General features: G+C 39.2%; 1 protein-coding gene across 10 annotated transcripts in view; it reads right to left on the bottom strand.

Annotated features, from left to right (window-relative positions):
• Positions 1-4,061: 4,061 nt before the first annotated feature.
• Keap1 (kelch like ECH associated protein 1) overlaps positions 4,062-26,077 on the bottom strand; it is a 79,753-nt gene continuing 57,737 nt past the window's right edge. For 9 of the 10 annotated variants that reach the window (XM_067125882.1, XM_067125878.1, XM_067125880.1 and 6 more), the window contains 2 exons: positions 10,442-11,067; positions 4,208-4,824 (listed from right to left, as the gene is read on the bottom strand). In XM_067125882.1, the coding sequence (XP_066981983.1) occupies positions 4,670-4,824; positions 10,442-11,067 (781 nt within the window). In that variant the 3' untranslated portion in view covers positions 4,208-4,669. Of the gene's footprint in view, positions 4,825-10,441; positions 11,068-26,077 lie in introns of all 10 variants that reach the window. The other variant, XM_067125883.1, reaches the window with a different exon arrangement.

Raw genomic sequence — 26,077 nt, forward strand, 5'->3', positions numbered from 1 at the left:
AAGCAAAATATGAGGTTTGTCAGTCATCTAGACAGCACAGACGAAATTAACCAAATTATAAATTGTAATTGGTAAACAGCACCAAATGCTTCCGAGATGCATAGTAAATACCCAAACAGTCTTCTAGACTACAGAGAATATCTTAATAAATACGTAAATATGGAAGATTACCTTCAGATGCAACAGAAGGCTAACTAAATATCACTGAAGACCTGCAAGTGATATGCTGAGATACTGATGATATGGTTCATTATAAGGCTTAATGCAAATATAGCACAATTTTTAATAAATGTGCACATCAAATTATGAATGTCCAAGTAATAAGTAATATATCTCGAAAGCCTCCAGAAGAACATCAAAATGGAACTATATTACTGTAATCTACTTCCAGAGGATAAAACCAAAAGGACATGTTCACTTCTATTTATAAACCCAAAAGGACATGTTCGCTTCTATTCATAAGCGTTTTCACATATTAAAGAAAAAAATCTAATTCAAAATATTCCTGCTTTAGTTGTTACCATTTACTGCAAGTAGTTTACTACAAAATAAAAAATCAATGAAAATACAAGAAAACATAAGAGTAGGTTGTAACAATTTCCTAGGTACAAAATTTCTTAAAAACCTTCAGACTATCATACTTTTATCCTCCAAAAACAGCATTTTTTTTTACTTCTGTGTACTAATTCATAGTTTATCTATATTTTTTAATATGGAATGCAAGTAAAACACATGTGATTTTCAAAGAACTTTTTAGCTTTCACACTGTATGTTTAATTTTGAACTTTCTAAAGGAAACTGTATATTGCCTGGCTTAACTCATCATAGGGTTTTTAACAATTCCAGCAATTTCATACAAATCAATGAAAATACAGGTAAGAAAACCTAAGAGGAGACTGTATAATAATTACCTACATATATATTTCCCAAGAACCTCCATACTATATTTCTATTCTACAAAGGCAGTTGTTCATTTTTGTTTATTTCCATATAAGAATTCATAATTTACCTATATTATTCTTTAACATGAAACGTAAGTAAAATATATGTAAGAAGATATGGCTACAATGATTTTTTAATTATGAAACTTGTAAATAAAATAATTTTGAACCTTCTGAAATAATTATGCATATTTCTTAGTTTAACATATGGGGTCTTTAACAACAACTCTAGTCAATTTCAACATACTGTGCAGTGTGTAGTAAGTAGCGAGCTACAACTTTCGAAACATCTCAGGTTTGCAAAAACTAGAGTACTAGGGCTGTCAAGGTGGATTACAAGTCTTTAAGGCAATGACACAGTATAAGTATACTTTTGCAGTACAGTATCTTTTTTTCATATAAAATAAATTACTACAAATGCCTTGGTAAGTCTGCACAATGATACAGTCAAGAATGAAAAGAGGAATGAAATTACTGTAGTAGGAAAAAATAAGAAATGTCTAATAGTACTTAATTGTGACAGTCTCTGCTCTTAAAAACCAAGGAAATGCACTACAATTCTAATCACACATCATCAAGAGAGCTATATCTAGTTCCTGAAAGCTTCCAAAACAACAAAAATTTTACCTCAAAATGGAGGACAGATGATGGTTGGCTGGGTGGAAGGTAGGCCTGCAAGTAGACCCAAGAGACAAACAGTATATACATCCCAGAAAAATCTACAAACACTGGTCATTGAAAATCTGACAAATGGGTAGAGATGGAGCAAAGGAATCTGACATGGAAGAGTAGGGCATGAGCTGCAATGGGTCAACTGAGGCATTGGAGTCGATGGAGTGAGAATAGTACCTATATGAGTCACCAGCAATGAATAACATGCCATTAGTACATTGATTCCTGTGACCATGGAGAAGCAACAGATACGACGCAAAAAAGCAACAGTTTCACAAAAAATAATACTCATTAATATATAAACATGGTACTAAATTCATTATAACAAAAAGTTAAATCAGTATGTTTGCTCTTTATACACTCCCTCTTCTCATGTAAACAAATAGCCAATTACAAGTATATATACTCCCTCTCCTCATGTAAGAAAACAGTCAATTACAAGTAAAATTACAAGTACTGTACATAACTGCAGAAATATTTGATCCTGATAGGTAAAGATGAGTAAGCCTCGAGAGCAATTGATTTTTTTCTGGCAACCTGCACTGATTCTGTATTTCACACGAGTATCTGCCAAAAGCAAGGCTAATTCAGTAGTTAAAACTGTATACTCTTTCTCTTTGTCTACATTAAATACTGATTCCCTTCTTTTTCATTACACCTTCAACTTTCTTTTCTTCTATTTTCTCTCATTCAAGCATAAACCAATGAATTGCAATTTGCCTCAGCAGCCTTGTTACATTTTATAACAGTAACTCTCCCAATCAACCAAACCACAGATGGGATGAGAGGTAGGAGTGAAAGAAGGAAGCATGGTTTTATTTCCTAGTTTGGCTGACAAACAGTTCTAGCTTACAAAACTGGAAAACAGAGTGAGTGAGCTCTCCAAACAAAGGCATTCCTAACCTGGATCCTTTTACACATTGCAGAATTCAAGGATCTCTGAGAATTTACAACACAGTGGGAGCAAATAGGTAAGAGAAGGAAGTTAAGGACCCTCCTGTGATAGTCTTTGAAGAGAGAGCGCATTTCTGTTACCTTGCAGACACACTGGATTGTGAAGCAGTTGACACAGCAATAAGAAAGATGATGAGAGATGTGACAAATTTTAAATCAATTTGCATTCTTCATAACTAACAAATCTACAGTCTTAACGTAAGGGAAAAATTATCTAACACTAGCTGTAGTCCAGTTAAAAAAGTTACAAGGAAATTGATGGCATCGGGAGATGGCCAAGATGCTGGCGGTGAGGAGGAGGAGGAATAAAGATGCTTCATTAGTAAAGACAGCAAAGGGTTATGTTAGGTACATAATGCTTGTACTACTCTAAGCAGCAGAAATCACTGTCAATGGAAAGGGAAAAGATTTTGCAAAGATGCAGCCACAAAATTTTTTTATTCATATCAGAAAAAGGTGGGAAGATCACACTGCAATTGAGGAACTAGCAAAGATGTGTGTCGAGGCTGGATAAAAGATAAGTCTCAAAGACTGATATGGTTTAGACATGGGATGAGGAACAGTTTACAAGAGGAGCAGCAGATATGGAAGTATCAGGACAAAGATGTGTAGGAAGGCCCAGGAAATCAAGAAAAAAGTTTATAGGTGAAAACTTGACACCTAATAAAGTTCAGGGGGAAAGAATGCAGGACAGAAGAGTGCAGAGAATGCATGTCATTCCTAATTCCATAAAAGGAAAAAGCTGATGTGAAAACACTTTTGATGATAATATAGATGTGGTGGGGAATGCTGGTGCCAAAAAAAGCCAAAGTCACGGTCTCATCCAAGGACATGTAGTCTTGAGGAATTGTTTTGACTGAATGTAAATAATGTGCCATGAAATCTTTTCTGCCCATTTGGCCAGCCATGGGGGCCCTAAGAATATTGCATTAAAAACAAGTCCTAGGAAGGGGAGTCAGCATACTCTCAAAATTAGTTCAAGATACTGGAAGGTTTCTAGGCAATGGGCAATCAACCCTTTGGTTAAATCCTTATCAATGTGAACCAAAAATCAATCTATTCCTGGATCTTTCATTCCCAAGTTCCAGTTAAAGCCCATTATTAATAATACAGAAAAGAATTACAAGAATTTTCAACAGTAGCACAATGCAGTACCCATCCAATGTATTTTTGTGTTATATATATATAAAAAAATATATATTATATATATATATATATATATATATATATATATATATATATATATATATATATATATATATATATATATATATATATATATATATATATATATATATATGCACATACATATATATATATATATAAATGCACAGCAATCATTTTGTTAACTGACGACTGCTGAATGTTATGCAGGCTATTTATTGCTGTTGGTCTAAAGGTACAACTTATTATAATGAAGCTCTACTCCCAACAATAAATTTCAGTCTAACAAATATAAACAAATGAAAATGCCAAAATATGAAAAACTTATTCTTCCCAATGCTTTTCGATCAAGCTAACCTTTTGACCAAAATTCCTAAGTTTCCTTTAAGATCCAAAAACACTTTCTAAACTTTAATTTACGCTAACTACCAATTAGCATATATAGTATTCATTTTATAATTTGCTTCAGTAAACCATTTTTCTTCTTTCTCTTTTCACCCAAATTCAAAAATTATCAAAGAACCTTTCAACTGCTATTTACCAAAATAACTGCATATCACATTCTACAAACATCATATCAAAATTTCAGTAAATGAAATAAATAAATATATTAAAAAAGTACAGTTAAATCTTAAAAATTAAACACATACATAATGGCACAAGCAACCACACACAAACAACCATTTTACCTGTACAAAATACATACAATCTTCAGCAGTTCACCACTTGTATTTTTGCAGACGACATTGTGCAAAGGCAAGAAGCAGATTATGTATTTTCTGTGGGGCTATCCCAGATCCAATTGCCACAAAGTAAACAACCATGAATACTCTGCCAAGTTAAAATTTCCTAAGGCATACATATTACTATAAGAAGGAATTTTCATTATACATAACATCACCTAGATAAGAAAAATATTAACTAGGATACAGCCACTGCTATCTCCCATCACCATGAAGTAAACAAGGATGGAAGGAAGAAGCAGAAGCATGACCTGATCTACCCCAAGGTAATGGTTTACTCTCTGACCATTCGTTACGAGAACAGTCATATACTTCTACTGATGACAAAAACTGGTTGCCATCATAACCCCCTGAAAATGAGAAAAAGTTCTCAATAAATTATAACTAAAATGGACACAAAAGAAAATATATAAATTCCTGTACCAGTATTTAGTAAACACTAAACAAGTTAACATAAGAATGACAAAAATTCCTCTGAAAATTATGATTTCATACACACCCATTAATGATAATTAGCCTTAATTGTCTAAATCTCTCAGATACACAGCTTCTAAAATCTTGAAAACTGAAAAATACCTAGAAAATCAGCCACTTAGTGACTGATCCATAGGGCCACCTTTGAACCATCAGTAAGAAGGAACAGCTGGCCTCAATCTTTCACATTCTGTGTCTGGTTGTCATTAACAACAGCTAAAAAAATTCTTCCCATCTTGCTCTGACTACAATATTTGGATAATCTAAATCTTGGTTCATTTTCTACAATTTCAGTTACTAGGCATAATACAGTACAGTATACAGCACTGGGCCCCTAGAAAAACTATTTTTGTTCCTTTATTTCTCCTAAAAAGGTATAAATAATAACCATTTACTTACAGGTTGTGGCTTGGCATCTTTGTATAAGAATATAAAATTTTTATTAAATTGCATTACTTTTTTTTTGTTATTCAATCTTGCCTTCTTCTGTGAACTGTTCCATATCAGTGATGTCTACTGCTGTTTCTGGTTTGATGACTGTGCCTACTGCAACGACGACTGTTTCTACTGTTACTGCTGTAACTGCTATATCAGTGACTGATCCACTGGCTTATGCTGCTGTAGCTACTGCTACTTACCACTGTCATACCTGCTCCTGCAGCTAGTCCTGCTGTACCTGTTGTTAACCTAGCTTTGCTGCTGCTTCAGTGCTGGTCCAATCATCTCCTGTTACTGCTGTACCAAGGACCAGCACTTGAGCTCCTGTTGTCTGTGCTGTACCAATGAAAAGTCCCACAACACATGGTCTTTCAGCTGAACTGATGTCTGGCCTTGCTCCCCTGGCTGTTACCCTTGCACTTACTGTTAATGCTGCATTAATATCCTTATTGCTACTATTCTTAATGTTCTGACATAGCCTCCAATTAAGCTGTTCAAACACAGTTCCTGGATTGCCTGTTGTGCTGTGCCTGCTGGTCTGGCAACTGCCGCTTCTTTTTCTGCACTTGCTGCTTCTATTCTGCCTGTTAATCTTGCATATGTTGAATCTGGTCTACAGGAATATTCATAATGCATCCACTATGCTGACAGATGCTGCTTTATCTGCTCCTGCACATTAAGCTCATGAGGTGCCTATGCATGTTGTATATGAGGCATCCACTCTGTTCCTGTACCTTCATTCTCTTTATTGCTTTTCCTGTACCATACAGCTTCTGGACTGCTTGCTCCAGTGTCCAAAGGTGGCTGCCATGGCTGGTGCTGGAGATGTGGTTTTCCTTTGCAGCCAGTGCAAGATATGTTTCTAAAGTTTATTTGCCATCTGTTCTTTTCTGCTAAGCAACTGTTTGCTTGTTTCTACTCCAACTATTTTTTTGGTTGCTGTCTCAGTCAGGCAAATATTCTTGCCTGCCCAGGCATCTGTTAATACAGAAAGAAGTTTGCTTTCAAGGGCATCTGCTTTTTCTTTGTTACTGATCTGGTTGAGGCCAGGACACATCCTTCTTTTCAGCTCCAGCCATTATAAATACCATCTACTGGGTTCCCCTCTATGTGATGGTGCTGGCAAAGGTGCAGACTATACCAAGGCAATGGTTTTTCAACAAACCTTTTTACACTACTTTCCACTTAACAAAGATTATTAATCATAGTCGCAAATCTTCAATTCAGATGACACCAGCTGGGATTCTCCTTCGATGGACATGAACTTAGCTTTGCCAATACTTGTAATGAAGAGGAACTTTTGATAATTGACCGCTTCAGGGGTGATCTTGTATTTTAGGAGAATGGATCTACCTTCACTCACTCTATCCTCTACAGATGCACCTTCCCATTCCAGAACTGTTTCCCAGCCATCTTGAGAGGAAAAGTTCATAGTAGCCTGTGAGCTCTCTAGTACCTGTGTTCCCATTCAGGCAGTCAGAAGATTCTCACCTGATCACTCTGGTGATTTCCTTGTCTTCTGCTACTCTGGTCACCCTGGAGGAGACTCAATTCAAAGTCTCGCAACTTTGTTTGTTTTATGATGTATTTCATGAAAGTCACTCAGGAAGCAGTTTGGATGAAGCAGGTGGTTTTATTTTCAATGGTATGTCTTAGTTTGAGAGATGCTCATCCTTTGGTGACACTTACCACAAAGTGCCAACATTAGCTAATGAATTATTCTTCATAATCAGGCAGCAGGACTTTTGGGCCCCTTGACCATGCAACAAATGAAGCTTCAAACGTGCTGGATCTTGGGCCATTTTCTTTTGAAGTAGGCATTACCACAACTCTAGTTTCATAATGAGCCACTCAGTCACTTGTGAGATGGATATGACGGAGAGGTCCCTGCTCATTTACCTGGCCACTGAAATTTGGTCGAGAGGGGAGTTAAAGCTTTTCTGATCATCAGCCACACTTTGCTGCAGAAATTCCTGCAATAGCCTTTTGCATTCATTATGGAAACAATGGAGTTGATGAAACAGTACTTCAGGAAGGGCAGCTCCCTGGTATCTGTGGACACCTGGGATGTTTACTTCCATGTCGTTATACATCCAAAGCCAAGGAGATACCTTCAATTTATCAGAGATAGAAGGTATTTCAGTAAAATTTCCTGTGTTCCTGCCTAGCAGCCACTCCAAAGGTCTCCAACCAGAATTTGCTACCAGTGGCAGCATGAATGGATTGCTGGTCAGGCTAATTCTAACTGAAACAACAAGACTGCATCAATTCAAAACTGGATTCAGTTCTGCAACTGAGGCTACTGCCTAGGCTGGCAGCCCAACTGGAAGAAATCACCTTAATTCTATACAGGAAGGAAGAGTTTCTGGAAACAGAGGCCAGGAAGGGAAAGCTATGGAAACAGGTCAGGAAGGCAAAGTTTCTGGAAACGAAGGTCAACACTAAGACAACACTATAGGTCACTAAGCACACACATGATTTTGAGACTTATTCCAGACATCTGGAGTATCAGCATCAGCCAAGTCATCTGTGGTAGTCATCTGTGGTAGTCTCTTGAAACACCCACAGGGTTGCTTCAGGATGAATTCCAAGCAGTGGTAACTCCAAGTATTAGCTGACTGTGGCTCTCTCACATGCTCACCTTGTTAGCTCTCCAGTGGTCACTGGACCTAAGGCACCTAGAATCAGAGTTCCTCTTGCCCGAGAGCTCTTGAACTACTACTACTCTTCATGGTTGCTTTGACACAATGAGGAGACATTTCTCCTTGGACAGTAGGCAATAACAGCCTCATCAGGTATGAACAGGAAGTACCATATCAACTTCTTGAAGATGATGACTGTTTCCTGCTTCTTTAAGTATTTCTGACACTCACAGGAAATTTGTCAAGAGTTTATGCCACCAGTTCCACTTTCCTCAGGATACAAAAAATATTTTGACAATCCTAGCTGTGAAAATCTTCAACCAAGGAGAAGTTAACCAAGTGGAGATCATCCCAAGGTTTGTGCTAGCATATGAACTTGATTGATTAATATGCTCGCCTGCCTAGAGCTTTGGTACCATATTTTTTAGTGTGAAAACCTTGATTTGTATGAATTTCCTCCATTTGGTCAGATCTGGCTGAGGGTAATGAAGTTCAGAGCATCCAACTACATCAAGATAATGTTGGTCATTCCACTGTGGCCTCAGCAGGGCAGACCATCCCAGAAATGTGCCAACCAGCCAGAAACTCTTGAAGCAGCTACTCTTCCAAAGTTAAATTTTTCTCACCACTCAAAGCCTATTTTCCTGTGGCTGTGCTTGTACTCTTCTTCAGCAATCTGTGCCTTCAGAAGTAGCAATCAGTGAATACATAAAGGAAATGAAAAATACTCCTATCCAAAGTTCTTGAAACTACAGACTACAGCAATTCATGAAGGAAATCCTCATACAATAACCCAGCCATCCTAGTTAACCTGTTTGGAGCCCTTGTATTGCAAGAGCCATCCCAAGCTATTTCAATCTCTTCATAAAGGCCACTTTTCCATTATCTGTTGTGTCTTTGAGGTTTGTGAGCAGGTATGTGCTTTTGTGGAGGTGGTTGTTCTGTAAATCTGTCTTTTGGTCTTGACTTTCTTACCAAGGCTTCAACATCATAGTAGTCAGATCATATCACTAGCCCATATGCTAGCATGGCTTTATGCAGAGGGCTTTCTTTCCCCCAGCCCCTTGAGGGCCCTTCATCACTTCTAAAGACGATGAGACTCTAAAGTGGTCAGCTCCAGATTTTTCCTGCCCATGCATCGGAGAGGAAGCAGGTCTCCAGGAAAAAAGATGTCCTCTAGCTGAGACAGGAGGTTCTCCAGATGTGTTCTGAAGTGACTGCAGACACAGCTGGTCAGATTAGTATCTGTTCAAGAGATCAGGCCTTCTGATTTTTTGCTGCCTTAAAGGGAACATAGTGTTCCAGACCATCCTAAAATACTACAAGTATCACTAATTTCCCCACAAAAACATTAGGCAAAGGGGGAAAGGTTTGTTTTCATTCTCCAGCCATTCACAAGAGACACTGCCTCCCATAAGTACAAGCTTCTGCACCTAATCATGATAGTTGACTGGTTTCTGCAACTTGTTGAAGTATCACTTTGCAGCTTACACAATCCTATAAAATTTCTCAAGACATTTTGTTCCTGACCTATTCTATCCCAAAGTGCTCTGCTAGACCCAAGGGAAGGTTAACAAGGAATTTCCTGGAGTTTTTTTTCAGTAGTAGAACAGTTTGGGAGATCAGTCCTTCTCACCTTCCCCCTTAATAGTAATTCTGGCTGATTATGACTGATTAGTTTTTTATACAAATGTAGTTTTTATTGTATAAAACAACATTTTTTAAACAAGCTCAACAATCATGCTGTGTCCCTCTCCCATTCCCCTCCCTCTTACTGTTTTACAAGATGTACATAAAAGTATGAAGCCAGCAAGTTCCTTCCTACATACAGGTAAAAGATGCAAATGTGCTTTGTCATATGGTGATTAATTTTCTAGCTGTTCCTTCTTCTTCAGTCATGACCTCAGATGCCATGTGTCTCAGGGAATTTGACACTAGAAATCAGAGCTAATTATGATTGACAGGTCTGTATGGAACATCTTGTTTCATAAAAAATTATATTTTATTTCCTGAACCCTAGGAACATGAAATGAATAACTATAAATCATCAAGTACAGTTGGTATTTTGATAAACCTCAAGTATCTTCAGACATAATTATACCAACATTAAATATAACAGTATCAGCTTTATAGTTTTAGCTTGTCATGGCATATCTGATATAGCTGTTAAATATGAATCCTAAAAGCAATATTTTTTCTTTCTAAGTGCAAGGGGCAATGGGACAGCATACCTGAGAACTAACCCCAAAGAAAAAGACTGACACCTCTTTAAAGACAGAAGCTTACAGGAATAGACAGAAAATGTAAGCTGACAGCAAAATCCAAAACTAGGCCACAGAAGTAAAGTTACAGTTATTGAACCGAATAGTATTACTGAAAAGTTATCATTTTAAGATAACTTGGTAATACTTACCCATAACAAATATTTTCCCATCCCAGACTGACACTGTCATGGCTGAGCGTGGTGTCCGAATTGGTGGTACTGAGGTCCATACATCAGTTTCAATATTATATTTTTCAACTGAACACAACTGGTGCTGCCCATCATAACCTCCAATCACAAATATACAGTTTCCTACACAACAAACTCCAGCACCACTACGAGGAATTCTCATGGGAGACACGTATGTCCACTTATTGTTTTCTGGGTGGTAACATTCCACCGAATTCAAACGGTTTTCTCCATTATAACCTCCAACAGCATACATCAGTCTATTAACAACTACAACACCTACTCCCATTCTTGCTTTAGCCATTGGCTGCACTAAAGTCCACTTGTCATCATCAGGATCATACTTTTCAACACTATTATGGCATCTGGGACCATTAGATCCTCCCACTGCATACACCTGACCATCTAGCACTGCTACTCCTAAACGATTACGTGCCTCGTTCATCAGAGCCCTTTGTTCCCATGTATTAGTCATTGGATTGAATGTGTCCACCCAATTACTATCATGATAGTTCCCATTAGATAAAATATTACGGCCACCAACAGCATAGAATATCCCTCGAAGATAAGCAGCCCCAAGTCCAGATCTGTAAATGACAAATTATAAATTAAAATATAAATTAAATACTGCTGTTACTGCAGACAAAGAAGAAAAGAAGGGGTTTTGAAAAAGGACATCAGGTGCAGTGAAAGAATCAGATGGGGTACTGAAAGGAGACCTAAATGACCACAAAGGGATGGACAGAGCTGGTTTTAAGGAAAGTGAAATCAAAAAGGAAGAAGCAGTACTGGAATTTTGCCAAACCCAAGGATTACAGTTGCTGAACATGATTCATTTTATTATAAAGCTCCACTCTCCAATCACTCCGTTGTATTCTTTTTGATGATTGAATGAGTGCAGGGATCAAAGGAGGGACATAAATGTTTACTATACAGTACATGGTTTCTAAAAAGTTTTTGTGTAATAAAAACTACTAATCCACTATTCACAGGATGCCTGAATTGCTACTTCAGAGAAGACGAGACAGAAGGGAGCCACAAAGAAGAGGACTTGAGGTCCACAAGGTGGATGCATCCAAACAGGACCCTATTCCCTGCTTGAGGGTACAATCAGGTATTTTTCCTTTTTTTTTCTACTTTCCTGTTTTTCCAAAAAGTGTCTAGAACAGGCTGAGAGAGCAAACGTTGCCCTCCCCCAGCTGATGTGGCAGACCTGGCAGGTTTCTTTTTTGCCTTGTTAATCAGTTGCTTCTGGCACTTTTTTAATGACATGGTCAGTGTTACAAACCTTATAATGTAAATATTGTAAATTGACAAATACTCTACTTTTGTTCTTGGTTTTCATTTTTTTCTACTGATTTTTACTATGTTATTGTTGTTGTTTTGAACACATTTATTAGATTTGCTTCCAATTTCATGCTGTTTATTTTAATTCTTTTGAGAGACACAGAAATTAAACCTGGGCCTGCTACTCATTACCGTAAGAAAAACTTCAGACTACAGTGCTTTACTCAAATATTTGAGGCTTAAAGTCAAATTTTCTTGATCTCCACAATTGTGCATCCAGCTATGATGTGATGATTTTATCCAATGACACTTGTAAGTATTAACAAGTCAAAGGTTTGACAGCTTTAATTCATTTATCATCATAACATCCCACACGCACAAGGTAAGGCTGTATACACTAGGTCTGGAAGACCTATTTACTGTCAGAAAAACGAGTGTAGTTACCATGAAGTTCTTTCTTTTAAGATTTTTACTAAGTTCTACATTTATTTATGTGCTCTTTACCACAATCCAAATACACCCTGATGATTCTATATATGACTGTCTCTTGGAGAGGATTCAAAAGCTTCATTTGCTATATATTTGTGGAGACTGAAATGCAAAGCACAGCCAATGGCTTCATTCTGGCTTCATTCGAAGTCCACTAATCAACATAGCCAGTCTACTCTCAAGTTTTCCAGCCAATCGAGGAACCTTTGCATATTTCTGTTAGATTGGACATGTTCACAGTTGTTCAGTTATCATCAAGTCCAAGGCCTGTGAGTATATGGACACTTCGAACCATTGTGTCATTCGGATGGACATATCTGTCTATCAGTATATTCCTAGTGCCACCATTGCAAAACCAGTCTGGCTGAAATCTAGAGCCAACTAGGATCCCATTGTTGAAACTTGTCAGGCACTTGATATTTCAGATGCTATATCTGATCCAAACCTAAAGAGGAAGTTGAATGAATCTGATGTCTATTTTAGTAAGGTATGTCCTTAAAAAGGTCATCAAGATCAGGACAAAAGACCAGCCATGGTTTGAAGATACAAGTACATAAATGGGCTTACCATGACAAACAGACCAAATTCAACACATGGAGATGAAATTGTTCACATGGAAGCTACACCATTTTTGTTAAATTTTGCCATGCCATGAATAGAATTTACCATATAGCCGAGATGAATTACAATGGTTCCTTAAAGTGGAAACAAAGCAATTACTCGGCCTCATCTGTGGTGGACAATAGGCATCTTCTATCTTTGGGTCAGGCTCATCTTCCATCCCACCACTAACAAGTGATGATGGTAGATTGGTTACTGGCCTAAGGAAATGGCTGAACTGCTTTATCGAGCTTCTGAAGCTAAACAATCAGCTGAGGATATACATCTCCCCAACACTTATCATCTAGAACCTATTCTTACAAAATATGTATTTCACTCTAGGGATGTTAAGAAAATTCTTGATAATCTTGATGGCTGGGGTGAAGAATGGAATGGAATGGAATATAGAGTCTAGGCCAAACGCCAAGCACTGGGACCTATGAGGTAATTCAGCACTGGACAGGAAACTGCGAGTAGGCAGGTTTGAAAGATGTAACAGGAGGAAAAGCTCGCAGTAGCACTATGAAATAATTGTTAGGAGAGGATGGATAGCAAGATGGAAGAAAGATAATATGAATGGAGGTACAGTACAAGGAATGAAAGGGGTTGCAGCTAGGGGCTGAAGGGGTGCTGCCAAAAACCTTTAGTAATGTCTACAGTGCACCCTGTGAGGTGCTCTGAAGCCACTACCCTCCCACGGGGCTGGGGTGAAGATGATCCTTATGATTTCTTCCCTTTGTCTTTTAAAAAGGTTTCTATTGTGTTGTCTCCCAAGATTAGTAGATTCTATAGATTTTATGTCAATGCAGTATCTTTGCTGATGAGCACAAGCTTAGTACAGTAATACAGAGCTGTTCCAAAGAGTGGCTTATCTGATGACTGTAGTAGGCGCAGACCAATTTCTATTCTCCCTATACTGTAGTCTCAAAAGTTGCAGAAAAACTTTAAAAATTTAAGCCATTATACACGTGTGTGGGTCCAAAGAACTGTTAGCTAATGTCAATATGCATACAGGAAGTAGTTGGGTACCTGTGATGCTCTTTTAGGCTTGACATGCCATCAGCAAGAGAACCTTGATAAAGGTTTTGGTGTGGAGTAATTTAAATAGATTTTAGTGCTGCTTTTGATTTAGTAAATCATAAGGCACTTATCATTAAACTTCAGAATCTTGTAGTTAGTGGACTGATGGATATGTTTTAAGATTACTCCAAGATGTCCTTACAGGTAGGCAGCAGCAAATTGCTGATGATGGATCTTTACTAAACAAGACCTATTATGTCTGGTGTTCCACAAATTAGTGCTCTTGGTCACCTGTCATTTTTAGTGCATACAAGAAACAGGGTTGTGGGCTTAGAAAACATGGTTGTCCAGTATGCAAATGATACAACACTTGATGGTGTAGTAGTAAAGTCTCCACTTTTGAGAAATGGTGTGGTCCATGTGGTATGCAGCTGAACTCCAATAAATCAAAAATGCTACAGATTAGTATATCTCTTACTGATTTTCCAACCAATCCTTGCCTTCAAGTGACTAGTATACTTGGTGTAACTTTTGACTTACATCTTACTTTAGAGAAACATCTGATGAAAGTGTCAGCAAGTGCCACATAGAAGTTAGCCATTATACATAAAGCCTATATATTTATAATAATGATAAAATCAATGCAACCTGTTTCAGGTCATTAATCCTTCCTTTACTAGAATACTGCACTGTTCTTTGGCGTGGATGTCTGCTTCTGCCAGAGATCTATCTCTTGTAGATAGTGGTATGTGGTGATAGGTTTCTGCTTCCTAACAGTTATGACTTGGACCATCAATGGATGGTCTCTTGTTTGGTAATTTTTCATATGTGGTATTTAAGAAGAGACATTTCACACTCACAATTGATCCCTAATCCTCATTTCCTGCTGAGAGCGACCAGATTTACTGACTAGCAGCATCAATATGCAGTAAATGTGCCACGCTGTCAATCCTCTCAGTTCCAGAGGTCTTTCATTCATCATACCATTGGACTGTGGAACAATCTTCCTAACGATATTGTGACATTAGAACCGCTAAAATTCAAGCAATGATACAATACATTACATTACTACCCTAAAACAATTCACCCTCCATTTTACTCTTTTATTTATATTTTTGTCTATTTATTAATTTATCTTTTTTCCTTTTCTAATAACTAATCTCTTTTGTATCTTCTTTACTTCTTTCAAATGAACACCATATTCTATGGAAGCTTGAATTTCAAGTAAATGGCCCATGTAGGCTTGTTCCATTTGAACTGGGATTTATATTCTGAATAATAATAATAATAATAATAATAATAATAATAATAATAATAATAATAATAATAATAATAATAATAATAATAATAATGGGCACCATGGCAGATTGGTTTAGCGCATCGATGGACTGGTCAGTCATTGGATGGGTGACCGCTCTCCTCAGTGTTGATTCCTTAGGAAAGGATCTTTACCATAATTTCCTCAGTCTACTCAGCTGTAAATGGGTACCTATTCTCGATGGGGCGAGGTCCTGCTATGGGTTAAATAGCAAAACTCAGCAATAATGGAAAGAAATTAAAGAATAAACGACAATGACGTAAATGAAACCTCTGGCAACAGAGGAACTTTGTCCGGCAGCCACGTATACAACCCAATCAACGGGGAGGGCGGTCAGGTACTTGGAGGTTGTCATCCAGCAAATGACCACCACAATGACTGTAACCAGGAACCAGAGACAAGCAACAGAGGCAAACCAGAAGAAGATATGGACAAGAGAAGAAAATAAGGAAATATGGAGACGCTACATCAGAATCAACCCGACAAAAAGAGGATACAAAAGAAGACTGGTCAACATCTGGAACGAGAGAAATAACACCCCTCAAACAGAAGAGAGGCTGGCAGGCCAAGTAAGGAACATAAAGAAAAAGAACTGGCTCTCCACAACAGAAAGAGAGGAACTGGAAAGAGAAATAACACCCAGCAACGAAGGACAAGAAAACGAACTAAGATACGATGACACAGAAAATGACAGGAATGACAAGCTACCAAACAAAGACACACAAAGAAACACTAAAGATGTTGTTGTTGTTGTTGTTGTGGTTCCCAGACTCTGTTATGCCAGGAAGCCTGCACAAACACCAGCTTAATCTGACCATAACTGTGTGGTAGTGTGGATGTTGTGTTGTTGTCTAAGGGCTGCCAAGTTAGGGCAATCTACTAAGAGATGTGTGATTGTGTGGGGACTAACTTGGCAGAGTGGACATATGTCTGTTTGGGTGTTGTCTATGCGGTGTTTGTAGGTGTTTAGTGATTGGTGATGACCACAGCGAAGTCGAGTCAAATCTTGAGAGCTGTGTTTCTGTACTGCTTATGTTGGGTGGGGGTGCCTAATTTTGTTGTTGGGAAGGTTATTAAGTGCTTGTCTGGTGAGGTGAATGTGCTTTTTGTTTTGTGTGCTGTTTGTGGGTGGTGATAGAATTCAAGATATCTGTATAGTGTCTGTGTGGTGTATTCACTATTTGCCTGTGTGTTGGAGGGTGGTCGTGAAGGTAATAGCATGGGCTGTTTGTGTTGTTTATGACCGATGCAAGAATTGTGTGCCTCTCATGTCTAAGTGTTGCCTGATGGTGAGAATCTTGGTTTCAGCGTGTAAGTGTTCTATTGGTGTGGATTGTGTACTGCCAAGGATGATTCTCAGAGCTGTGTTTTGTATTATTTGTAGTTTGTTTAGTTGTGTGTTGGATATGGCAGGGTGCCAGGCTGGGCTGGCGTAGTTTATTATGGAGCAGATGTATTGTTTGTATACTGTGATGAGCGTTTCTTTTTGTTGTCCAAATGTTGTGCCTGTTAGTGATCTTAGTGCATTTAGTCTAGGTCTGCATTTTGGTGATGTTACTGACATGTGGAGCAAATGACACTGAAGTGTTGTATGTGACTCCTAGGATTTTTGTTTCAATTGTGGTGTTGTTCAGCATTGCTGTGGGTCTGTACTGATGTTCTTTGTTGTGACTAGTGAGTAGTGTACTTGTGGATTTTGTTGGTGCTACCTGTAATCTGTTTTGTGTGAGCCTAAAGATGTAAACAGAGAAGTTGGAATGGGTGGAAAAGATCAGACAAAGGATGAAGCCAGATACAGAAAGAACAAAGATCCCCTCCATGAAAGCCTACAACACAAAGAAACTAAGGAGAAAAAACAAGTTAATGAAATAATTAGACTAATCCACACCACCAGTATCACAGAAAAAAATAACCTGGCATATGCAGGAGCAAGACTAGTAGTAGAACTCATGGGGATACAAACACCAACACCACCATAACAGCCAACCCAACAAAAACCAAAACAGCAACCACCTTGGAAAAGGCACCTGGAAAAACAAATCAAGGCAATGATATCTAACTTGAGTAAACTGAAAGAGATGGCATAAAAGAGGCTAAGAAGCAAGAAAGCAAGAGAGGTCCAGGAGAAGGGACTGAACAACACAATAGAAGATATAAAACAGGGGCTTCACGCCAAAACACATAAGATCCAACAGTACATGAACAGGAATACAGGATACCAACAGGACAAACTCTTTGGAACCAACCAGAAAAGACTATACAGCCAACTAACAGAGAACAACAACCACCATGAAATTCCTGAAGCCGAACCAACTAAGAGACGCTGGGAAAACACATGAAGCAATCCGGTATCACACAACAAACACGCAACATGGCTCCAAGAAATCAAGGCACAAGAAATGGGGAGCATAAAACAAAGATCCACCGAGATCACGACAGACATAGTCAGGCACCAACTATAGAAAATGCCCAACTGGAAAGCCCAAGGTCCTGATGAAGTCCATGGATACTGGCTCAAAAACTTCAAGGCCCTACACCCATGACTAGCAGAACAACTCCAGCATTGTATCACAAACCACCATGCGCCCAAATGAATGACCACAGAGAGACATCCTTAGCACAGAAAGACAAGAACAAGGGAAATGTAGTGTGTAACTACAAGCCTATCACCTGCCTACCAATTATGTGGAAAGTTACTAACAGGTATCATCAGTGAAAGGCTATATAACTACTTACAGGATACAAACACCATCCCCCACCAACAGAAATGCTGCAGAAGGAAGTGTAGGGGTACAAAATGGTAATGAAGAATAGACAAAATGGTAATGAAGAATAGTGAGAGAAGGAGAACCAACCTAAGCATGGCATGGATAGACTGCAAGAGAGTCCTCGACATGATACCACTCATGTGGCTAATAGAATGCCTGAAAATATATGGGGCATAGGAAAACACCATCAGCTTCCTTAAAAATACAATGTGCAACTGGAATGCAGTACTTACAAGCTCTGGGATAAGACTAGCAGAGGTTAACATCAGGAGAAGGATCTTTCAAGGCAACTCACTGTCCCCACTACTCTTCACAGTAGCCATGATTCCCATGACAAAAGTACTGTAGAAGATGGCTGCTGGGTACCAACTCAAGAAGAATGCAACAGAATTAACCATCTGATGTTCATGGACAGCATCAAGCTGTATGGTAAGAGCACCAAGGAAATAGATACCCTAATCCAGACTGTAAGAATTGTATCTGGGGACATCAGGATGGGGTTTGGAATAGAAAAATGCACCTTGGTCAACATACAATAAGGCAAAGTAACAAGGACTGAAGGGATAAGCTACCAGACTGGAACAGCATCAAACACATAGATGAGACAGGATACAAATACCTGGGAATAATATAAGGACAGGTTATAAAACACCAAGAGATGAAGGACATGAGGTTGGCATGGGGCACTGGAAGAGGTTGTTGATAAGGGCCTGGCCAGTAAAAGCAACAGTTTGTACAGCAGAGGAAATGGGAGCCACCAGCCCAAATACTCGCTCGTAATGCAGTGCTTAATTGTCTTCATTCGTACTGAAGGTGCCAAAGAAAGTGACAGGTTAACATGACTGGTATGTAGCAGTGCTGTCAACAACAACTTTATACAATTTTACTACAATAACAGTGATATCCAAGAGACGATATCATCATCATCATCATCACCACCACCTATGCCATGTGACAGAAAGGGCCTGAAATTCGACCACTCATGTCTTTCCTGTGCTTTTTCTTCAAAAAATTTCCTTTCATCTTCAACCTCCATTCTCACAGTTCTCATCCAAGCAGGTCTTCAACTCTGGATGCCTGGTGGAAGACCTTACTTACAATACAAAAGGCACTGGTAAGGATCATTGGCCTCAGTTAACCAGAAACCACATGCTACAAAGAAAATGCTATCATAAGTTTATTGCGCCAAAGTAAGCACAATATCCAAAGAGAATACTTCTACAAAATTTGTGTTACTTTTTTATAGCATAGCAGGAGAAAGTGGAATGGTACCTCCCCCATTCCTCTTCTCATCATTATGTCTGGAAGCTCCAAATTATGAGGCTGACATAGCTCAGGTCTCATGGACCTTCATCCATAGTTGAGCAAACTCCTCCTTCAACACACATGCATAAGCTCTATAAATGACCTGCTTATAAATGACCTGCATGAGCCACAAGAAAAAGGAAATCATGGTACTAGTAACTGAGGTCTTATTCATAACTGTGCTCAGGAAGGGCCTGGATTAGAAAGGCATAATTCCTTGCCCTCCACATGTATAGTTACAGCTCTCACAAAATAAAGCAGGAAACCAACCTCCAAGGATAATGAATTGAAGGGCCATACCATAAGAGTAGTAACAACATTGGGTCTATCACCTATCAGGGAACCTAAGAATAATTTTATCCAGATCCAAAAAGTCCAGAAACCACTCTTGCTGATGATCATGGGGCATTCTTTGAGGCCCTGAACTTAATTAGAATTTGGCAGATCAGCTGAAGGGAGAAAAGCACAGAACTTCAAATTTGTCCCATAACTGGAACATCACATCCATGGCCAGTGCTACCGGGTCCAACTGAAGGAGCAAAACAAGAGCATCCTTGCGTACACTGATGGGCCATTCTGATATGACTCTGCTGGTCTTTTAAACACATTATTACAGTATTCTGTTTAGTGGCTCTACTCTGACAATCCAATGACCTTGAATGTTATTCAAGACAATTATGATCCTGTGTGCATCTGCCCACTTAAAGATCTCAGCTGCTAGGTGGCTAAGATCCTTAGAATGAATCCATCCTTAATTTCTTAAGGATGCTAGGGAGATGATGATGTCACACATTATCCTCCTGTTTCAATATTCCAGTGTCACAAATATACAAAATGCACTAAAAACCACCTAAGTTTTAAAGATCAATATTCTTCTGACAGTCCTCCTCTGTCCATAAACCACCTACCTGAAGGTCTGGTATCGAGAGGTTAACAGAAAAGGTTATGGTTTGGAAATATGATGGGAAGGGTTAAAGAATTGTTGGTCAATAAAGTATTTATGAGAGCAGTAGGAAAAACACCTGTAAGAATACCCAAGAAACATTTGGAAAAATGAGGATAGCTCAAGATCTAGACCTCAAAGTTCATGCAGAAAAAACAAAGGAGACAAAAATGGAGAGAACTCATTTAACACCAAAAGGGAAAACCAAACACAAAACGTTTATGATGATGGATGTTCCACAAGATATGGTAGTTACTGAAATCATAAGATTAAAAAAAAAGGGGGGTAGAAGATGAAAATGAAGTTCAATATTACCCTATCTCCCAAATTATCATCTGAAAATTTACCGCAGATGTGTGTTTGCTATATACAGTATGTCCAAAATCCAAGAACTGAAGTCAAAAGGTTATTCAGCATTGTACAAAAAATAAAAGATACTGTACATATACAAGAAGTGTGAGAGGATGGGAATGTCCAAAGCAATATCAAATGTAATATTCAACATACAAAATATTTCTATAATAATAAAGTGAAATATAAAATCCTAAATTTCATCATATATTCTCAATATCTATAAAAATGTGAGCATCATCATCCCTTGTAACATCATTGAGTGCAGAGGAAAATTAATTGAACAGACATGTTATAATTCAGTGGTGATAAGGACCCTACATATGACTGATTTGCTGGGAGTTACCAAATAAATGTCAACTTGTGGTCAGTAATAAAGGCATTTGGTATTAACAAAAAACCAGTTGCTCAAAATCATGAGGTAATGAATAATACTACATATTACCAAGTATGACACATACAGCATACTCTTCCGAGTTTTTCTTGATCTTGCTCCATTTCTCTCATATTTCACGAAATATATAAAATGTTACATGCTGTATTACAATAATGAATAATGTAAATAAGGCTTGGCTACAGTGCAAAAATCAATGTAATGTAAAAGTTTTTTCAGTTATACATCATATGACAAGTTTTGGAGGTAATTTGTACTTTTCCTACCATACAAACCAGAGGTCTTTACATAGGGAATACCTTCAGTGCAAGGTGGAGTGGGCTATTCTACACAACAAGGTTGTGTAGAATCCACTTGCCTAATAGCCCAGATATCAGAATGAGGGGTGGCTAGAGGTGGGCAGTGTAAGAAAAGACCTCAGGTTTGTATGTTTGGAAAAATACAAATTACTTCCAAAATTTGTCATTTATTCCTACATGACTACAAACCATCGGTCTTTACATAGGAAGATTCACAGATTGGTGGGAGGATCTGAGTAAGCTTCATATCCGACTGGAGGTTCACCTCACCTAGGACTTCCTTGTCATGCAATGTCGAGCAAAGGAAGTAGTCCCATGCCTCTGATCAGGAAACAATTGTGTGCTCAACTGTCACTCTTCCGGGTTTTTCAAAAGTAATGGGTTTGGAAGCAACATTATTTCGAAAAATGCTTGACAGAACACTATGTTGGAGACAATAAAGCTAAATTAACAGGTTAGTTTTTAGTTTTATTGCCAATCCCTCTCTCCCCTTGCTAGAGAGAGGGCTGGACTTGCTTCTATTGGATTATATCAATGGGAGAAAATAGAAAGGCTGATCACTCACTTGCATCTGGCCCATCCCGCACATGACGGCTTGAAAATCTATCCTCTAGCCGCCAGAAGAGGAGAGGTACGAGAAAGGGAAAGGAGAGGGCCAGTCACACACACTCGCTCTTACTTCTACAACCGTAGATCTAAGACCAGATGCTACCTGTTCTGCTAGGGGAACTGGATGAGCTACACAACTTGTTGAGCAGCCATCAAAGGACCCAAGGATATGTCCCCCCTGTAAAAGAGGTCAATGTCATCTGGCGTGACAACATTCCTGCTTTCAGCACCCGATGTACCAACTGATTCTTCCTGAATGCGAGGGACAGAGGAATGCCCCTGACTTCATAGGCTCTGGGCCGGAACGTACCCAAATCCTCTTCCTTTTAACAGATTATGCCCACTTTATAGTCTCACGAAGCCAGAAGAGACGTGAGAAAGAGATTTTGCTCTTGGACACCTCTTTCTTGGTCTTGCCAGTGCTAACAAAAAGTCGTCGACACCCTCGCATAACCTGTCAAGTCTTCTTAAGATGGCACAGCAGCATTCTAACTGGACAAAGTAGCATCTCTTCCGGTTCATTACCCACAAAGTCCTCTGGGAGGGGATTGAGAAGGACTCGAATCTAACGTCAGGGACTGATGGGTTCTGAGTCTTCGCTACAAATCCCAGGACAAATTCGAGCAAAACAGATCCCCATCCCCTTGAGTGTTTAACATTACAAGAAAGACCATGGAGTTCACCTACTCTCTTCGCCAATGCCAGACCAAGCAGAAATACAGTCTTAAGGGTCAGATCCCTGTCGGACGACCCTCATAGAGGCTCATAAGTTTCACAAGTCAGGCTTCGAAGGACACAAGACACATCCCACTCAAGGGCCTAAGTTCCATGGGAGGGTAAGACTTCGAAGCTTCTCATCAGCATGGAGATCTCCCATGAGGAAGAGAGATCTATGTCCTTTAAACATAGGACTAGGCCCAGGCAGGCTCTGTAGCCCTTAACTGCTGAAACAGAGTGGTGCTTCTCTCGGCGAAGGAAAACGAGAAAGTCTGCTGCCTGCTGAATAGTAGCTCTGACCGGAGAGAAACCCATTCCACAATGCCAACCACAGATGGGCCCTTTCCCCTGATAGACGTCTGCAGAGGATTTCCAAAGATATCCATACATCTCTGATGCTGCTTGGTGAGACAAGCCTCTCACTTGCAGATGCTGGATAGTCTCCAACTGTGAAGGGATAGGGACTCTACGAACTGGTGGAACCTCTCTATGTGGGGTTGGCAAAGGAGGTTGTGCCAGGGAGGAATTTCTCTCTGTGCCTTGGACAGTATAGCTAGCAGGTCCAGGTGCCATTTGTCATGTGGCCATTTGGGAGCCACCAGGGCCATTCTGAGATTCATGGTGATCATTACCCTGTTGATCACCTGATGAATAAGAAACAACGGGGGAAATGCATAAGTGTCAAGATTGTCCCAAGGATGCTAAAAGGCGTCCCCCGCTGCAGCCCAAAGGTCTGGGAATACAGGACAACACCGGCAACTTCTTCTTGTGCCTGGTTGCAAAGAAGTCTATCACTGGACGTCCCCAAAGTTCCAACAATATCTCCATGACATCTGGGAGTAAGGACCATTCTGTCCCTATCACTTGACCCTGACAGCTGAGTTTGTTTGCCACTACATTCCTCTTGCCTGGGATTTATCTGGCTGACAACTCCACTGAGTGTGCTACTGCTTACTCATGCACCTGCACTTTCAACTGATGAAGCCGAAGAGACACTAGTCCTCCTTGCTTGTTGACGTACTGTCATACCCCGAACTTATGTGAGGTTAGGTTCCAGAACCCCTTACACAGGGCGAATTTTCACGTAAGTCTGGCACAGTCTCTAAAAATTCTAATAAATCCTTATTTCTAAAGTTTCAACAAAAATATGACCCTAATCATGCTCACAAATTATTAAGCTAACTTTTAAATGAAATTAGAGTTACTGTAATTTCATTTAAAAGTTAGCTTAATACATTACCCTTAAAAAAGAAATAAATGGTTGACATAAAAATAGAGATATGGAAGAGAATTTCTGTCTCCCTCCCCTTCTGACTGATCTATTTTTGAAAGTCTTCTCAACTTCTTTATTCTGCGTCCCTCCTTCTTTGTTCTGAAATGCTTTTTCATGAACAGTGTTTTTTCTTTTGACTAATACAACTCTTAGTTATTATGTCTCTGTTTTAAAACGTATTTACCACACTAGCACATTTACACTTCGTAGACTGTACAGGTAAAATTAGATCAATTTAAACTATCTACTGTACAAGACATACAGAGAAATACAGTAATAAGTTGTAAAAATGTGTGAGCGCTAACTAAGAGAGAGAGAGAGAGAGAGAGAGAGAGAGAGAGAGAGAGAGAGAGAGAGAGAGAGAGAGAGAGAGAGAGAGAGAGAGAGAGAGAGAGAGAGAGAGAGATTGTTCTTACTTAAAATATCAAGTTAAATTATTAATGAATTATTACGGAAACAAAGAGAGAGAGAGAGAGAGAGAGAGAGAGAGAGAGAGAGAGAGAGAGAGAGAGAGAGAGAGAGAGAGATTATTCTTATGTTAGACATCAAAAGATGGAAATTCAGTATTAAACTAACTTTTAAAAAGTTAGCTTAATACATTACCCTTAAAAAAAGAAATAAATGGTTGACGTAAAAATATAGGAGTGTGAAGATTAGTATCCTTTTTCTCTCTTTCACCATTCCACCGATCTATTTTTAGAAATCTTCTCCACCTCATTTTTAAAAACTTCTTTATTCTGTCTCTTTCTCTTTGTTCTGAAATGCTCTATGTCTCTATGTTTTAGAATGGCGCATTTACAGTTTGCAAGTGGTACAGGTAAAATAAGATCAATTTAAAATTATCTACTGTACAGTTAAAGACATACACAGAAACAGTAATACGTAGGTTGTGCTAAGAGAGAGAGAGAGAGAGAGAGAGAGAGAGAGAGAGAGAGAGAGAGAGAGAGAGAGAGAGAGAGAGAGAGAGAGAGAGAGAGAGAGAAACCTTTGACCCGCTAATCAGCAACACTCCCTTTTGTCATGTTAAATCGACATGTCTGACAGCTTTGCCTTCAAACTTCTTACAAAAGATGAAGGAAGGATATTTGTTTGATTAAAATATATATCACATATGAATTTTATAATTACAGTTATCTTATCACTATTATTATTATTTTTTTTTTTTTTGGTCTATAACAGTCATCCCATTCGACTGGGTGGTTTTTATAGTGTGGGGTTCCAGGTTGCATCCTGCCTCCTTAGGAGTCCATCATTTTTCTCACTATGTGCGCTGTTTCTAGTAGCACACTTTTCTGCACGAGTCCTGGAGCTATTTCGGCATCTAGTTTTTCCAGATTCTGGAAACTTTCACTGCTGCCGTATCTATCAGCATGCCCAGGTATGTTATCCTCTGCTTGGGTATGAGGTCTGACTTCTCGAGATTTACCCCAATGCCTAAGTTGTGACAAAACTTGAGAAGGCGATCTCTGTCCTGGAGCAACTTTGAACGAGAGTTCACCTGGACAACCTAATCGTTGAGACGCCTTAAAAGATATATCTTGTGCAAATGGGCCCATGTCAACACAAGGGTGAACACTAGCGTGAACACCTGGGGAGTGGTTGAAAGCCCGAAACAAAGCAGCCTGAATTGATACACAATCCCGTTGAGGATAAAGAGGAGGTACTTGCAGGACTGATGGATGGGTATCTGAAAATACACATCCTGCAGATCCAACAAAAGCGTGTAGTCAGATTCCCTGATGGCCGCGAGCACTCAACGTATCGTTTCCATCTTGAACCGAGCCTGGCAAATGAACCGGTTCAGGGCAGACAGGTCTATGACCGGTCTCCATCATCCCTGATACTTTCCCTATGAGAAAGATCCTGTTGTAAAAGCCAGAAGATCGATCTGTCACAACTTCCAAAGTGTCCTCCTTCAGCTTTGTCTTCACCTCATCCCAAAGAACGAAGTCCTTTGGAAAGCCGGGGACGTACATCTGTAGATGGACTGGACTGGTGAGAGGCGGAAGAAACTTGAAGGAAAGTAAATAGCCCACTTGAAGGACATTCACTACCCAGGTCTCCGCTCCATGTCACTGCCATGTAGCCCACTGGCTCAAACACCCCTGTGGCAGCATGTGGAGGGGAACGCCACCCCTAGCATCCTCCTCCCCTTCTTCTTCCCCTTACCTCCTCTACCTGGCTGGGCAGAGGACCAAAAGGGATGCTGGTTTGCACCCTTCCT

This window comes from Macrobrachium rosenbergii, chromosome 23, assembly GCF_040412425.1.
Source record: "Macrobrachium rosenbergii isolate ZJJX-2024 chromosome 23, ASM4041242v1, whole genome shotgun sequence".
In the NCBI taxonomy this organism is placed as follows: Eukaryota; Metazoa; Arthropoda; class Malacostraca; order Decapoda; family Palaemonidae; genus Macrobrachium; species Macrobrachium rosenbergii.